At 50.9% G+C, this 17,687-nt stretch overlaps 3 protein-coding genes across 3 annotated transcripts; 1 reads left to right on the forward strand and 2 right to left on the reverse strand.

Moving 5' to 3' along the window:
* Positions 1 to 1,101: 1,101 nt before the first annotated feature.
* T069G_00771 (uncharacterized protein) lies at positions 1,102 to 1,589 on the reverse strand (the record flags this gene model as incomplete). The annotated part of the gene is made up of 2 exons (XM_056167981.1): positions 1,102 to 1,503; positions 1,560 to 1,589. The coding sequence occupies 2 exons, from the start codon at positions 1,587 to 1,589 to the stop codon at positions 1,102 to 1,104; spliced, it is 432 nt and encodes a 143-aa protein (XP_056033297.1).
* A 1,965-nt stretch (positions 1,590 to 3,554) lies between these two features.
* On the reverse strand, positions 3,555 to 4,778 carry T069G_00772 (phosphoadenosine phosphosulfate reductase family domain-containing protein; the record flags this gene model as incomplete). Its single annotated transcript, XM_056167982.1, has 5 exons — positions 3,555 to 3,689; positions 3,752 to 3,810; positions 3,882 to 4,280; positions 4,375 to 4,415; positions 4,504 to 4,778. The coding sequence occupies 5 exons, from the start codon at positions 4,776 to 4,778 to the stop codon at positions 3,555 to 3,557; spliced, it is 909 nt and encodes a 302-aa protein (XP_056033298.1).
* Positions 4,779 to 14,548: 9,770 nt separating this feature from the next.
* T069G_00773 (cyclin domain-containing protein) lies at positions 14,549 to 15,547 on the forward strand (the record flags this gene model as incomplete). Its single annotated transcript, XM_056167983.1, has 1 exon — positions 14,549 to 15,547. One exon carries the CDS (start codon positions 14,549 to 14,551, stop codon positions 15,545 to 15,547), a length of 999 nt encoding a protein of 332 aa, XP_056033299.1.
* Positions 15,548 to 17,687: the final 2,140 nt, after the last annotated feature.

A 17,687-nucleotide genomic window follows, 5' to 3' on the forward strand; every position in this document is an offset into this window, starting at 1 on the left:
CAACGAGTGTCACGATGTTTTCTTCCCAACAAAACTCTCCCACCTTTTGGCTTCTTCTTTTTTCTTTTTTCCCTTTTACTCATCGTTTACCCCTGCAACACGGCTTCTGCGGGATTAATCTAGCAGCTGTCATGTCATGCATCGAGTTTTCCCCTCCTCGAGATACTACTCTCCCTTACATTTGCCTGCAGATGCTTGCACTTGATCATGCTCGTGCGTTAGTGTGCATATATGGTGCACTTTCAGATGGAGGGGTTCCTCCCCCTTGCAATGAGGGGACTTTGAAAGACCCTTTCTTGGAGAATCCGGCGGGCGTAAAGAGGAAAATTAGTAAATAATGCGGACAGTTAGAGGACAGAAAACCCGAAACCTTTGAATTATACGCCTGTTCTTCAAGTATCTGCTACTACATCTACATTTCTCCAATAAATACAAGTATAGCTATATTTCTCTAGTAGCTGCTAGTATATCTATATCTCTCTAATAGCTGCTACTATAGTTATATATATTTATTATCTACTACTATAACTGTATTTATCTAGTTTTAATATTATTTCTATGCGATACGGGATGTTGAATGGTGACATTGAAGTGCTGGCTGAAAGGTAGTAGAACACCTACAACAGCACCACTAGATGAGCTAATTGGGTGCTTATATTGCTGAATGTATGCACTTATTCATTTTGCAGTCTCGCTTTTTCTGACCTCCACCTGACGGAGTAGGTAGGCTACACTTATGCGGGAAGATGGATGCTGGGGTTTGTTGTTTTAACCCGGGGGTTGAGGGATATGACTGGCATGATGGGGATACATTGAGGATGCAGAGGGACGTCATAAGAAGGGTCTAGATGGCTGGAGGGGTTCAATGATTTGAGGCTAGTGTGGGAGGAGAAAATGAGTAATAAATGAAGAGAGAGATTTGGAAGAGAGGAGGAGATGGGGTGTGTGTTGAAGATGTGTTGTCTGGGGTGTATTCGTGAGATGCCGGGACGAGGTGGTTTGAGCTGTCATCGGCGTGCATGGGATGGGCATACATGTGCTGTATGTAACGTTCTTCATTGATATGCATGTAATTTATATAACAAATATCTGGTTTACAAATCACACGCCAACAAACTGGCACAGCAGATGCGTCTGATAGATGACCATGGCATTATACGCCCAGCTCCGCGTATTCTCCTTATCAAAAAAGTAGAAGCCAAACAGCGGCACCACGCCGAGCACCTGATCGTCCGGCAAGTCCTTAACCGCGTCCTTTTGCTTGCCGACGTCAAACATGGTAAAGTCCGGGTTGAAGCGCAGGCCGTGGCGGCCGAGAATGTCCGTGGCACGGGAGGCCAGCGTGATGAAGGCGTCGAGGCTCCAGACGGTGCCGGCGCGGGTGCGCGAGAGGGCTTCCTCTTTCCAGTGGCCGAGCTCGGTGAGGAAGGTGTTGCTTTTGCCGAGGGCGGAGAGGACGTTGTCGACGTCGGCGGTGTTGATGAAGCCGATGTACTGGGGCTTCTAATCTGCGTGTTAGTGGTTGTTGGTGGTGTTGAAGGGTGTAAGGGGGGGCTTACGGGGGGAACAGCTGCTGTTGCGGCAGACATTTTTGCGGTATTCTTGGTGATTGTTTCTTGTAGAAGTTTAGAAGAGAGGAGAAGATGGCAGTGATGATGAGGATGTTGCTTAAACGGCGATACAACTGGCATTTATATAGCTGTTTTTAAGGCAAGATGCACTCAAGAAGGGCATCGTGTAATTCAGAATGCCACAGAACTCAATGGCCATCAGAAGCTGCACAAAGGGTCAAGATGTAGATGAAAGAAAGTCGTACCGAAGCTATTCATTGGCCATTGAGATACATATCTCAGCTGCCAAGTGGTGCTTCATCGTAGCTGAGAGTATGCATTTCAGCTGCCGAAGCGGGCGTGATGCTATACCCAAAGAGTGCGGAATACGTAGAAGGCACATATTATCAACGAATGAGCCACGACAAATGAGGAAGCAGAGATAAATTGCGTTCTAAAAAGAGAGAAAGATCAACGCAACATGTCAACCTTGATCGGGATAATCTTTCGAGATGTTGCTTGGACAGGTAATGTTATGTCTTAAGAGAGGTTTTGTTTGCTTTGTCGTGACACAGCCACAGGTACTTTGATAAGATCGATGAGATGAGGGAACAACTCACGATTTTAGTGGTTCGATTCAAATTATAATAAAAGTAGGGAGTAGCTATTCAACACCCCAAGTTGGCTATTCAGCACCCCAGCGACTACGTGGAATTTGAGCATTAGAACCGGAAAGCCTTTTATCTGACACTACTACAAGTATTTATTCAAGTGATATAATACCTAGTTTTTTAAGACACCTGCTACTATAGCTCTGTTTCTCTAGGGTTAAGTATTCAATCTACATTTATCTAATGACTGCTATTATAGTTATACATTTGCAGTATTAACTACTATAACTATAGTTATCTAGTACCCCGTCTTATTTGCGATATAGGTAGGATGCTGAACAGCAAAATTGGGGTGCTGAACAGGTATTCCCTATAAGTAATGTGTACTATCTGTAGATCTAAATTGTATATATAAAGTTATAAAATGAATTGTCAATATGGAAAACTCGAAGCATCACCATCTGCAATAACCATAGACTTACACCAGTTACATACTCTCCTCTGTCGCATTCAGCCCAAATGCTTCACTCTCCCTGTCAGCACTCCATCCAAACTCCCGAAAATCCCCCAAATGACATGTGATGCCCTCACTCCCACGTTACCAATACCAATGCCATTCTAAAACACATCTTGTCATACACCAACCAGCCCCTCCATCGCACAAGAAGAGGGGCAGCTTCACGAACCCCCCTCATCACGCTCCCGTCTCTCATCTCCATTGGTAGGTTTCTACAACCAGCCAGCCAACCAGCCATATTCGTACGTTGTTGCATTTCCCTCCCGTCTCTCCGTTGATTTGACCTGGTCTAATTCGGCTTAACCTCAAACGGGGGGGGGGGAGCCGAACAAACAAGGCTCGGTGCTCAGGTCAAAAATCATTCCAACCTCTCTCCATCTCTGCCGATGCAAGCCTCTGTTCACATTCCTAGGCAAGTCAGTACACACCATACCCCATACCCCATACTCCATACATCATAGAAGTAGGGGAAGAAACACGTGTTGTTCTCATAGCCTTTTATTTATATCTCGGGGGACTATACACTATCCACTGCAACGATCCCACTGAAAGTATTTTGTGTATATGCCAACTACCTGTAATAGTTTGAGGATCCAATATGAGTAGATAAAAAGAAGAAGAAGAAAACCACCAATTTGACGGGTAACTGCTGAATTTAACCCGTCGACGCCGTACACCAAAAGCCCATGCTCTTAAGCCCCATTAATCTATGTCTCGCAAATTCTTGCTTTTTGCTCAGATCTTGCTTGTATGTTTCTTGATATGAAAATTTCCAACCCCAGCTTGCTTCTTGACAAGTCGTAAAAAAGAAAGAAGATAGCGATATTCGTCCTCGGTGACAGATGAGACCACCATCATAACATTGACTTGTCCCCGTTACTTGAATCGGCCAAGTCGTTCTTCGTCGTCTTCTACTAATTCGTATGCCGGTCGGAATTCTTTGTCGTTGCCCTGTTTCTTCAGTTTAGGATTCGGTAGCGTATCTCCTCTTCCGCCCAGGCTCGTATATCCCTTTCAAATATGTCAGCTCTGTCTATCCATTGAAAAGCACAGCTAAGAGGAAACCAGCATACCTGATCGTATAGGGAGCAGTATGGGATATCCAAATGCCGAGTAAACGCCCAAATCTCAGCTGTTGACAAATCTCGTTAGCACACACATCTATATATCTTTACGCATTCTGCACAGAATCAAGCCACTCACTATAATGCCAATCAATCACAGGATGTATCCGCATAAAATCAGGCCATCCCGCATCCGTCGGGTCGAAATGCTTCAGCTTCTCGCCATGCGGATCCGTCCGCCGAGTCCCCACGAAAATGGCCCGAATGCTGGGGTTCTCCGCCTTGAACACCTCCAGGCCCTTCTTCATCGGCAGCGTAAAGCGGGCAATGTCCAGGTGATAGTCTGCGCTGCTCGACTCGACAAAGTCGTCCACTTCTGCAAAGGGGTCCGCGGAAACAATGTAGACGGCGTGCAGCTTCTCGGGGAAAGGCGGCAGGTTGGCCGGCCCGTTGGGAGCGTTTGCGCCGCCGAGGGCGGACTTGGGGGGCGAGTATCGTCGCGCGTAGCAGGCGAGGAGGACGATGAGCATGACGAGACCTATTTGCGCATGGTTAGCAGTCAGTCAGTCAAAAACATAGCATACCTCGGCAAGAGTGTCAGCAGGCAACCAATGCAGTTCGTCTCAACCTACAATCTTTACCGCCATTGTATGATATGGAAATCTCGTCCGGTCTGTAGTTACACCAATGTCAGTCATTCAGTCCAATCAACCCCAGATATCACATGCATCCCATCAGGAACACAATCAGTCAAAACATACCGATACCGCTCCAGCGCCTCGTCCACCACCCGCACCGAGATGCGCACCTGCTCCTGCGCCCTCCGCAACAACGGCGTCTCCAACTCCTCAGCCAGAAAAGAATCGACTTTTTCCCTCATGGCGACGCATGCCTCGTACAGCGAGCCGTGGGCCAGGCCGGGCTGGTTGGCGTGGCCGTTGACGTTGATCGTGGCCATGGCCTTTGCGGCAATCAAGGGAACGGGGACAGCGTGCATTCGTGATTCGGGTAGAGAAACAGATACAGATATCGTCATTGTCGGCGTGAGCGAGACCTGAAGCAAGCAAAATCCAAAAAGACAAAAAAGCCGGGCGGGAAAAGCAACCCAGATAAATGTTAATGTTCCCTGCGATGCCTCGGGCTGCGCGGGTCCGAGGGTAAGATATGTTGACACTTCTGGTTGCTTAATTGCCGACGAAGCAAACAAGTTGATGTCAGCATGCACTGGCACTTGCACATGCCGAGCCCCGACCGGATTGGCGGGGGCAGCTTTAAGGCCCTTTTTGGCTCTGCGCCCACTTAGACGCTGGCAAATGCTCGACTTCACCGGCCATCGCTACGATTTGGCAGAAGCTTCCACGGTGCTTCCATTTCATTTGCCGCCTCTTGTTTTTAATTTCTGTTTGGGCTCGTTTTGGGCTCTCTTTTACATTCCTCATGGCAGGTTGAGCGTCATTGTCTGTGTGTTGGTGGTGGAATCCATTCAGGCCTGGAATCCCAACATGTCCGTCTCACTCCAATCCTTCATCCTTCATATATGCCATGGCGAGAAATTGTAGAAATGATATCAGTAAAAAATGCCACTGTTAACAATACTACACTATTAATGCCCTTGACTTCATCTCCAGTCAATAGGCAAAGCTTCAATAACATTCAGCTTTGCGTCCGGACATTGTCCCCTCTTGTCCGATAAACATGCCGTGTTACCGAGTAAAAATCGAGCGCGGGCCGGCGCAGGGATCTCGGGCATCGACAACTCCGGGATAGCCTCGTCGGCAGCGGAAAACGCCCAATCCCTCTGACGAAATCGCTGCTCGACTGGAGTGCCTTTTTTGAAGGCACGCTCTTTCGATTGGGCCTACGCAACAAATCTGTTGGTGCTGCCTTGTAGCGTCATGCATAGAACAACAGCCTGACTTGCTCGGGCTGAGTTGGGACGCAACTGAAGTTGAGCCAGATTTCGGCGTTGACTTTGGTTTCAATCTCTGGCATCATCGCCTTTGTTTGTAAGTCAAAGCAAACAAATCCTCATCGTATCGTCGTTAAATTTGCATAGGGCTCATGCGAGAGCATCGTTCACTTCTCACAAGCACACAGTCGAGATCCGTCTTTTCCTTTGGACAAGCTAATAACGAAGCACACCTCCGCATAATGGACTGGACATGAACAACGAGGCATCACCCGGTATAAGGGTCCAGCCATCGCACGTGAACACCGCTCATCAAGATTCACCAGATTCACCAGATGCTTACAAACCTCTTCTCGTTTCCGTATGGCCTCTCCATCCGCCAAAACACCAGAAACAGGTCCGGTGTAGCAAAGCCGCCCGTCCCCGAATATTCGCAGCATGCGTCCGTCATGCAGCATCCGCGCTTAGCGGACTTTCTAGCTGCGGAATGTGTAAAACATCTTTCTTTACATTCCGTTATTTCTTCATCTTTTTTCTTTTTCTCACTTATCATTTTTCTTTCTTTTTCCTCGTGCCGGCCCCGTCTTAGCGGCGCCGGGTTGAGTCGCCCACGTTTCTGCCTCTGAGGAGCCCAACGGAGCCCCAAGCAGCCAATGGTCCCCTACCACAGCCGTGGGCTAACGTGCATTTGTGATAAGCCTGCAGTGACTTGCAGGAGACTCCTCAGGTGCAAGAGGGGAAGCGAAAAAAGAAAAGAAAAATAAGAAAAAATAGTAATACATAATAACGAAAACTCCACAAAAGCTCCGGGTTGACCTGTCGATAGATCCATGCAGCCGTTGCTTCATCGTGGAAATCACGCAGCCCCTCTTCTTGCAAAGCACCCTCAGTCTCTCCAAGGCATTGGTCCAAGGCCCCCACGCTGACGAGGGGAAGCCTGCCGCTTCATTCTTCCCAAGTTGCGCGTTTCAAGGCTGCCTCGTACAGGAACGAGATCGGGGGACAGGCCAAAGGACCGAGGCTCAGTGGTTTCTGCCGGCTGCTAGGTGGCGGCTTGACTGAACCTTGAAATCCTTTGTCTCGAAGCTTCTTCACTTGTACGACACAGAGACGTCTTTCTTTGTCATTCTTGTCTCGTCTCTCTTCCTCCAGCAGCAGTAATCATGATCCAGCCCCGTAGGTAATGCTGCCATGGTGCAAGACACTTCTCTCGTCAGAGTCGAGAGTCGCCGAGTCGGCAAGCCACGCATCGAACGAGCTTTACCCGCTTGATTTTTACCCCTCCAACCCTCCCCCTCACCAGGAACAAGTTTTTTGATGACTTTGTAGTGTATGTAATGTACCCTTCATGCAGAGCCCCTTCACCGCCCTGTCTCCACAGTGCAAAAGAAGGGAAAAGACTGAGAAAGACGAGAGAAACACCGGGCCCAGCCAGTCTCGTTGTGGCATGCTCCCGGTGCTGACGAACTAATATCTTGCTTTGTTCTTCTTTTTTTTTTTGCCGCCGGCGCAATCGACTCTTTGGACCAAGCAGATCGGCTCCCTCGGCGGATACCCCCGGAGGCCGGAGGTGGGGACCCTCCCACAGGCGTGACCAACTTGCTTTCGGGGCCAAGCCTCTCGCACGCTTCCATTCATCTTGTCAGCCATCAGCCAGCCAGCCATTACAAGCAGACGGCATCCTTGGGCGTTCATAGGGGCGAGTCTCTTGGGCTGTGGCGCCAAATCACAGCACGCACCCTCCAGGCCACCGACGCGCAGCTGCTCGTAGGCCATCCCGAGCAGCAAGGGCGGCCGACGCAATCCTTGCGGCGCCGGTACTTGGTCCTCCGACGAACCGGCCCTCGAGTGCTCAAAGGACTGACTGCCTGAGCGTGGCGTTTTGCAAACCTGATCGTGACTGGTGATGACTCGTTCTTGTGTTCACATAGAAGCTGACCACACCGTGATCGTCACGCTTGGATTCTTCCATTTGCTTGGAAATGTGACTCCTTTGTTGCGTGGTCAGTCAACCGTCTGCCGGCTGACGCAGTGGTGGCGATGTTGGTGTTGAGATGGACACATCCTTGCAGAATCATAGACTTGCAGATACCACGGCGATGCAGGTCTCGATGTACAGTGTCTTGGTCAGATGCTGGCCACTAACGATCGTCTACTCATCAACACGTAGCCTTGGTGCATCAATCTGTGCACAAATGCAGGTCGATCGAGCAGATGTGCGTCCTCTAGGCCCCAGAGGGCTCCGATTGACGCTCTATTGGGACCCGTCCAGGGTAGCAAACAGGATTCACCACACACGGCCTCCCACAACGTATACGTGCATGTGCGTGCACTTCATCACCGTAGTAGGCGATGCCGATGGAATATCGTAGTTCCGAATCGTCTTCTTTGTTGCTTGGAACCATCGAGACACCACCACCGTAGTGCTACGGTAAGAATTACGTCGACCTATTCTTAGGCAGAGCCACTCTACGCGTACGGTGTACCCATCCGGAGCCCTCCGCAAACAAGATCAACGCTCCGGAACTTGGCTTTGGGAAAGAAACTCAAGCCAAGTCCCGCGGAGGCCGGCCGAGCAGCCTAGGCAGACGAGATCGGGAACGATATTCCAAACAAACCTTGAATCTTGAAAGCCTGGCCCCGAGGCTTCCACTTAACGATGGGGGAGGGCTGGAGTATTGCACATTGCGACTTGTTTACCTAACAGCTTCTGGTAGCAGCCTGGCCGAGACGACGCGTGATCGAGCAGGCAATACGTGTAAGCCAGCCACGCCTGAGTGAGCACTGCTCCGGCCGGCCAGCTGCGGTCACTGGACAAGCATGAGTTCCTGTAGGTATTTTTGGTACGACAAAGACCCTGAAGCTGAGGCTGAGGGTGTAGAGCACCCATGGGGAATGATCGTCATCGTCATTAGCATCAAATCGAAATAGGCTTGGCGTATGGTCCCCCCTTAGCGGACTTTATTACAGTCCGGGATGAGCAACAGTTCGAGACAGCGAGTAGCAATGCGGGAGACATGGCCCGTGTCCTGGGTATGATTGAGTGTGAGTGTGAGTGTGAGCAACCAAAACCAGGCCCGTGGTCAATGTACTCACTTTCCCGTACAGCCAATGTACACTCCAGCGAGTCTCGGATGTACGAGAATGTACGATGTACATACGCGCGCGCACAAGAGCTCCACCCAGACACATTGGTACGAACTGTTGAGGCAGATTGGCAGGGCGGCGTGTGATGATGTGCAGGCCATTTTTTATGCCCAACCATCGGCTTGCATGCCACTCGCTGCATGGCTCGGGAATGGCAACAAAAGCAGGTTGGGCAGACATCCTGTCTCGTCTGCGCTAATGGCTGTAACTGACCCAAAACAAAGACCGACATTCATTAGATCGAGGCAGGTACCTACAAGGCTGCAAGCCGTGCTACCAGTACTCCAGTCCAGCAGTCGATATTCCATGGATGGACTCCAAGGTACCTGACCTAGCTACTAGGTAGCCACCAGTAAAACACCAGGGCGTTTATGTAGCGCCTTGACCGCCAGGTCCAAGTACGAGTTCTGGCACGGAGTCCGGAGAGCCTACGGGGTTCAGGGTCGTTGGGTAGTGCCCTGTAGTCGTCGACCTGCAGAATCGCCAACGCCAATCCCGGAGTGCTGATTGGGCCTCCCAGCCCAACCCAGCGCTTCTGGATCAACTTTGCCCGCACAAGGCGAGGGAAAAAGCAAAAGGCGTCGAGGCGTTGGGAAAGGCTGAAACCGGCTGGACGTATCGAAATTCAACCTTCATTTCAAGGCGACCAGTGGCATCACAGGGGCTGGTCCCGAGCGGCAGTACTTGGTGCATGGAGCGAGCTAAATCGCGTCCTCCCTGCTTCTGCTCCCGCTTCCCATGATCTCCTATTCTTATCGCTCGGCTGGCGTGGTTGTTAGCGAGGGAAAATAGGAAACTTGGCGAGCTACTGGAAACGAACGCGCTGACCAGGTCTGGCCAGGCTCGTTGATGTCAGCCCAGGCCAGGTAGCAGATCTTCCCTCGGCCCAAGTGCTGGCTGATTCTGATTCTGAGACGCTGTCAGCGCATTTCCGATCCTCTGCTGCGCACTGACGCCGGGCAGGAGCTAGCACTACAGACTTGTGCTAGTCGTCCGAGTCTCGTAGCTAGGTTAAACAGCGACAGGCCGTGGAGCCCGTCTAAAATTGGAGTAATCTCCATGCTTGGTATGTCTCTCTCCTGGGAGCAACCTGAATCCAAGCTCTGGGTACGTGTGCCGCCAGGACTTCAGAACAGGGGCCGGGTCTGGACTTGTTGATCCCGGGCCGCGTTTCATTTTCATTTCTCATACCTATGGTATTCAGTGCGGCGTCATGCACACAAACGCAAAAGAAGGTGGAATAATACACCGAGAAGCACAGGATAATTCAGGTCCATGCCTTGCAGCCACTCCGGCACATCCCTCCTTCAGGCCCATCAAATCGTGGGTGGGACCACTCCAGCACATGGGCGGCAAACAGGGGCTGGTTATTTGGGAAACTCATCCTCGTACATGTAAACGCTGCCTCTGGGGGCCGTGGCTGCGGATTTTGCGGGCTGAATAATACCACCAGCCTCTCACAGGAGCAATTGTTCTCTCGAGACGGCTCATTCCGGATGGTGCGGTGGGCTAGTTCTGTCGTCATGTGTTCTGAAAGAAACAGATTTCTTCGTACGGGGTCGCACATGCATACGTGCTAACGAGCTAGTAGCAGAAAAATAACGAGGCTTGCATCCCAAGGGTCGGCTATGCTTGTTGCCAGTAGTCGCTGAGGGAAAAGAAATTTGGAGAGATTCAGAATTAGCCGGCCGAGATTCTCCTTCGCTTCCTCCGGCGGTCGGCCGTGAAAACTGGGGGAGCCAAGGCGCGAGTCGCGCGTCTGCTGCAAATCCATCATCTCGACAGCCTCTCTTTCGCTGTCAGGACGAGAGCAGCTGTCCAGTTGAGTCACAGCATGATGGGCATCTCGATTATGATTGACGGGATAGCACAGGCGATGCAGAAAGGACAGAAATCGCCTTGCCACTGGTCTTTTGGCTGCATAAGGCCCACCGTCTCAGAGCATTGATAGGCCTTGCAGTGCCTGTAATCCTGCAAAGGCACCGCCTGCTTGTGCGTGTGAGTACTCCGTACTGTACCAGCTCGTACGTGTAAGTCGAGTTGTGTCCTCGCAGGGTGCTTGCCCTGGGCGTTAGCAAGACTCATCGGCCGCTTGTTGACTTGTCCACTTGTAGACCTGTAGACTTGCAGACTTGTCGCTTTTGGTGGACACCTGAGGGATTTCTCTCCGCATTCCCCATCGCCCAAGCCGTGACGGAGATTTTTTTTTTTTTTTTCGTGGCTAATGTTGAGTAGACTGACCGGTGTACGGGCAGGTTAAAGACTGGGGAGCAAGCGTGCACCGTACGTTCCTTGTGAGCGCTACGAGCACTAGACCTCACGTAGGTTAGGATGCATGTAGATGCAGAGACCCCTTGTCTATGCACCGCTGATTGATCCAGAGCAAGGGAAACAAGCAGGCCGGCAGAAAAAGAGTGTGGCAGGAACCGGACAATCTAGGCGGTTGATGGCTTGGCTGGTCGTGGTCGCTCATCAGACTACCTCTGGTAGTGGCAGCCCACGATGGCAGCGTCGTGCTCGGTGGCAGCGATGTTGATGGCCTCGGCCTTGGGTCTTTTCTGCTCTGCTCTATGCTGCGAGTAGAAGGTCAGCAACGCCATGCGCTCTGCTGGGTCCCTCAACTCCGATTCCTTAGTAATGGGATTCTACAAGACGAGTGTTCCGAGCTGTGCGGACCACAGAGCGCCCTCGTATTGGTACGAAGCAGCAAGCAGTCTTTTTTCTGCAAGAGATGCCTACCGTCCGGGCCACCCAAGGGATCCGACAGCTCCGTTCAACGTGCGAGGGCTTGTCGATCAGGGCTCAACTTGAACAAGCACCGCCACGAGAAGGTGATGGATGAAGCGTCGATGAGACCAGACCAGCATTTCTCACAAGACGCCGCGCCGGCGCCGATTCCCACTTCAGCATGCAGTGCAGACAGGGTCTCTGGACCTTATCCACGACGAACATTTGCTGGCGCTATTACCAATGCCTCAGCACAAGCACCAGGAGAAAAAGCATGGCGCCTAACCGGGTTCGCTCCGTGACTCGCAGATATACCTCGTTCGAGAACGGGCATGGCCCCGTGCCAGGGACTTGGCGGACTGGTGGACCCAGCCCATTCCCTTTTGACAAGAATGTGCAGTTCAGTGACGACGGCCTGGAGACGATGCTGGAGACGTGTTGGAGGCACGCCTGGCTCGCCCGTTCCGGCCACCCCTTCAATTTTGCTTTGCGTCACATCCCATCAGACGACCAGTCGCCAAAGGTGCCTGCATGTGAGTCGTCATTCCGGCCACAAGGGCGAGCGAGCATCTGCAATTTGCAGTCACCACAGCTGGCACGGACGGTCATTGTGTATCGCACTCGTACCCTCACCACTTGTCGTAGCATTGAGTAGAGTAGCTCAAACAGTGGTTCTTTGTTTGCAAAATTGCACTTCGGACGGGACCCATTCACCTCTAGCCTTGGTGGTGAATAGGGGCAGAAAAAAAAAAAAAACTACTACGAGTACTCCGTACTACTAGCAGAGGACAGCTGTCGTGGAAAGAAGCAGAAAATTTCTAAAAAAACATCGTGCCACTTCTCCTCCCATCAAGTCGCGGTCCCAACAGTCCCGGACAGGCAGGCATCGAAGTGGCAACTGCGTTAACGCCCCTCGTGCACCGGAAGCAGTCCACTGTGGAAAGGCTTCAGGAGGCACCAAAGGCCCTCCCAGCGCCTGGCACGTACGAGTAAAACCTCCAAGCCTCCCCAGCCATCCATCCTGTGTACGAGCACAGGTACGGAGTTACTCGTACCTCCAAGCCAGTCATGGGGGGGTGCAAGTTGCAGGGTGCGTGCTTGATTGAGTGAGAATTGAAGTACGAAGTGCGAGGTGCGAGTACGTACCTGGAGGAGGCGAGGCACGCTGATGTATTTGCGGAGCAGCCCTGGGCCAATCAGGCGACTCACATTTGCTCTGGCGTCCCTTGTTCGCAAAATTATCCAGAGCCGCGCTATCCCCATTTGACGCAGCAGAGTATGGAGAAGTATAGCCGGCCAAGTACCGTCCCAGCCTCTCTGCGGTGTGGCGGTACTTGGCTTTGGCGGGCTTTCTGGCGCCTGCACTGCGACCCCCATTCCGCTAGGCTCCTAGTTGTCCCGTCAGTGGCTGTTGCTGGCCCCACCCATCCGGGGCAAAAAAAAAAGAAGACAGAAAAAAAGAAAAAAGAACCAGACGAGACAAGTCGACGTACTCGTACCGGAGTGCCGCCCACAAGTCAGAGGACCCCTGCCACAGCCCAAGTTAGGTACCGCGCCCAAGTACCCGTACCGTACCACGAGACAGGTCTAGGTACTACAGGCACTCGTACAATGCGGTAAAGAACCTTGGGCGGATTGGCAGGTGAGAAAAACTGGAAAAAAACACTGGCCCAGGTACCTCGCCGCCTGCATGGTGTCCACCACCGCCTTGGTACCTCCCGCCTAGCCCATAGTGCCTACCACCTAGTGCCTACTGCTCTGCTACCCACTGTCCCACCGCCCATGCCCTAACGCTGTTGTCGCTGCAACGTACTTGTGCCGCCCGTAGCCTTCATCATCTCCAGCCCGCGCTCTTCTTCTTGCGCTCCCACACCTCAACCTCTTCTTTCATATTTTCTTCTTCAACCCTTTTCCCTCCCTCTTCCCTCCTCCACCGAATTCCGAATCCGCCGATTTCACGACAAGCCTCGTCGCGAACTTCTCATCGTTCGTCGACGTCTGGATTCAGGTTTCTCGCGTGAGCCTACTCCTTTTGTTTACCTCTCAGCTCGCTGCTGTGCAGGTAGCTTCTTTTGTGTTCCCACGGCTTGTTCTGCAGTGGCCGCTATCACGTCGGTCACGTCTACTTCCGTTCGACGTTCACATCTTTGGAGGGTTTTTAAAAGCTCCTTCCGGGACCTCTCTATCGTATAGAGGTTAGTAGATTTGCGTTACGTTTTTCGATTGTTGTCGCCGTTATGCCTCTCGACGTCCCGCGTACTCTCGCCGCGACACCAACGATTTGTCTTGACCTATATCCTCGCTCTTACTACCTACCAATACCATCGATCGATGACCGTTCGAACATCTCCTCATAGGAGTTGATTATTGATAATTGGGCCATTTGTTTTTTGCCAGTGGCGAAATTCGATCGATGTGTAATGCTCTGTGACCCTTGGTCCGATACTTCCATCCATTTACACTTTCGATTCATCCGATTTCACTTGTTCTTTCATTTACTTGCGCGTCGGCTTGTCTTATACTTTTACATCGTCTCTTATATAATAGACGTGTCTGGTGCTAACAGTTTATTCAGAAAGCTTTTCCATCCCACCTTTGCATCCTTTCTCCCATCTTTTCCTCGGTCTCGCTTCTCGCTTGCGTAAACGCCCATCTTTGGACTCGACGTTTCGCGAACTCTGTACCTTGGACGGCCATATTCTTTGACCGACTACTCCGTTGCGATATCATTTTGTTACGTCTTTTTCCATTTTCAAATCTCTTCCAACAGATTTCACATCGTCGTACCTCACGGCATTACGATATACAACGTTAAATGGCTCTTGCATCCCAGTAGAGCCAAGTCGATACCTTTTCTTTTTTCTCTTTCCTCGCGCCGCTTCGTCGTCATCTTCGCTTTCTTGTTACGAGACCCCATACAAGACAGCCGTGCACCGTCGCGAGCTGTTTTCGTCTCTGACAAGTATTCATCATCCGACAAAGGTCATTTCGATCTTCGTCGGACCTCCTCCTCAACCGTCATCATGCCCGGAGGCGTTTGTGCCGTCCTCGATTATGAGGTCGACATGATGGCTGAGTATGTCGCCGAGATGGCTACTCGCGTTGTTACTCCCGAGGCTAGCGTCACCTCTCCCTTCCGGAAGTTCGTGTCGCAGATCCTCACCTCCACGAGACTGCCCAGTACGACCATTCTTCTTGGAATGAACTATCTCGCCAAGAGAATCAACTCCATGAAGAGTCAGGGTCCGTACAAGGCCTCCGAGGGTCAAGTTTGGCGATTCCTCACCGTTTCGCTCCTCCTCGGCAGCAAGTTCTTGGACGACAACACCTTTCAGAACCGATCCTGGTCTGAGGTTAGCGGTATTCCCGTCTCTGAGCTCAACACTCTGGAGTATGATTGGCTTCAGGCCATGAACTGGCGCCTCTACGTCAACCTTGATGAGAGCAAGGACTATCAGGCCTGGCTTGACAACTGGCGTGAGTGGCAGCAGATGAAGAAGCGACGAGCCGCCCAGGCGAGCCGCGAGCGCTTGGCTGCTTTGGTCCCTGCCATCGATACCGACTTGGCCAGGTACAACAGCAACCGCTGCTCTCCTCACTCGCGCTACATTCAGGCTCAAATCGCAGAGTATGAGCGCTACCAGGCCATGAAGGCCCAGCAGCACACCTACCGCTCTCGCGAGACCACTTGGTCCAACAACCCGTGGAATGCGCCTCTTACTCCTCCGGACTCTGGCTATGGCACTCCCGAGTACGCCATGTCGGCCGCCTCTAGCAACGCTCGCTACAACGAGTGGTTCGCTCAGGCCGCAGCTCAGTACAGCAGCCGATACCCCCAGCCTCCGGCTCACAATACGTTTTACCCCAACCGTCAACCATCGTATGCATCTCACTACCCGTACCACCACCACAGTGGTTGGGAGCACGGTGTTGCTGAGTGCGGTTGCCCGGGATGTGTCGAGCCCATGAAGCAGACGCCTTATTTCATGTCCCATGGATATGGCCAGCCCGTCATGGGTTAATGTTTGAAACGATTTTCCTTTTTTCCCTTTTTCTTCCATCTTCGGGCTTAAATAGAGCCCCATTTTATTCCCTTTTCGGTCTCGGAAAAAAACGGTGCGGATTTCGAGTTTTTAATGGCTACGAGTTTTCGCTATCTTCTCTGTTCAAGAAGACGCGTGTTTTTCAGATACCCCCGGCACGAAAAAAAGTCCTACACACGCGATCAGTTTCAGCACGTCTTTTCTACAGCCTGTTTATGATGTCACCATGGCATGACCATCACCGATACCAGGGTGCCCTGTGAACATACAGGCATTTCTTCATGGTCATTGATGGCTTCAACTATAAACAGCATTTTTTTTTTATCACGGTACATGTTCATAATGGTTTGGTTCGGCGCAGGGTGACTCTTATATCACTACAAAATGTTCCTGGTGCAAAAAGCGAGCTTGGTTCTTCCAGCAGCAAAAGGCAAATTTTGCCGTCTTTCCGTCCGTCATCGATATCGGACTCGAATTGCTGGAGGCCTTACCAGCTTGCAACAGCACTGAAAGTGAACATTGTCCACTCTTTCAAAGATTTTTCTCTCTCTCTTGATACCATACTTGATGGGATCTCTTGCGTTTGCGCGCGCTGCACATATAGACCTGGCATTGGTACCCTACATTGGTACCTCGATAGATCTGGAAATCAGTCTTAGGCACTGCCTACAATCGGAGGCTTCACTTCGAAAATAACGAGGGTTCGGGCAAAAGCTCGGCGCCCACACAAAAATTAAAGGTCTGAACCGTGTCAAGGTCCCTGCTGGCTCTGCGCCCCTGTTTGCGGGTTGGTTGAGATACCAAAATATTTGCGCTGGCCACGGCGACATTGTTCATGACGCAACAAAAGCAATAAAGATTTCAAAAGTTTGGGGATAGCACATATGACACTATACTTGTTTGTTTGTGGTGGGAATGGGTGTCTGTGCAAAATGGGTATTTTACGAGGGCGCTTTCATGCATTGTCTTCAGCGGGTAAAATGGAAGATTGGACCGGCTATATTTTTTCTCTTCTCTCGCGGCGCATTTTTTATATCATTTTCAATTTTTTTACGGTCTTACATTCCGAGGCCATACATCGCGACCATGATACCCCCGCTGGTGTCATGTCAAGCTTGGCCAGCATCCTGTATGCTTTCTCGGACTCTTTCTTCTTCTTTCTATGAGATGTTAGACGCCTTTTTTTCATGGGTTGATTCTGTAGAGAAGGAAAGCCTGGTGGCGATGGCGAGGCGACGATGTTTTTTTTGTTCGATTAATGAGTTTCTCTTCTTCCTTTCGCATGAATGCGGACAGATTTTCTGTATTCATATGATCAATTCCATATCTGTTGTCATGGAATACTGTTTGATGGCGGGCGGGTGTGATTCAAGAGTGATGCGATCACTGGTTTGAAGATGGATGGCGAAGGTTTACTCTGCAGCTCAGAGTTGTTTATTGCAGATGCAAAAATGGGCGGAAGTTTGTCTCATACGCACGCGTTTGGGAGGCTGGGCGATGGTTGGAGAGTTGCATCATTGGAGGCTCTTTGTCCCATCATGGGCAGCAATATGAAGGCCACGAGAAGGCTTCAGTCAAGGGCGACGTCTCTGGTGGTGATCCTCATGACATCCCTATTGTGAGATTATAGTACAATTAAATTGATGAACAGCCCCGGCTGGACTTCATTTGTATATTTCGTGATTCTGTGCCTTTTCAATTTCATACTTGTGCATGTGTGCTGCCTGGGTGAATCTGGATTCGCTGAAGTATTCGGTTGATTGTCGGAATTTGCAACTGACAAACATCGGTTGCATCGTTCTACACACTCATGAGTATTTCAGACTACATACACTTTGCCTGTGAGTTTCCGTGGCCGCCAATTGCACAGCTCGTTTTCTCAATTTTCTCTCTTGACACGTCTTATACATAATTAGCCATTTGCCCTTGTAAATCTTCTAATCGTCTTGCTTCAAAACGCCACTGATCCAGCCCTTTTTACGCGTCGCCATCTCTCCGAACTTGTCAGCCGCTCACAAACTGAGCCAGCCTTTCTTATAGTACTCCTCGTACACTGCTATTGGCGGCTATATCCATCTCTTTTCAATCCCGTTTCTTCCAACGCCTTGTTCATCTACTC

The sequence above is a fragment of the Trichoderma breve genome, chromosome 1, assembly GCF_028502605.1.
Source record: "Trichoderma breve strain T069 chromosome 1, whole genome shotgun sequence".
Lineage (NCBI taxonomy): Eukaryota > Fungi > Ascomycota > Sordariomycetes > Hypocreales > Hypocreaceae > Trichoderma > Trichoderma breve.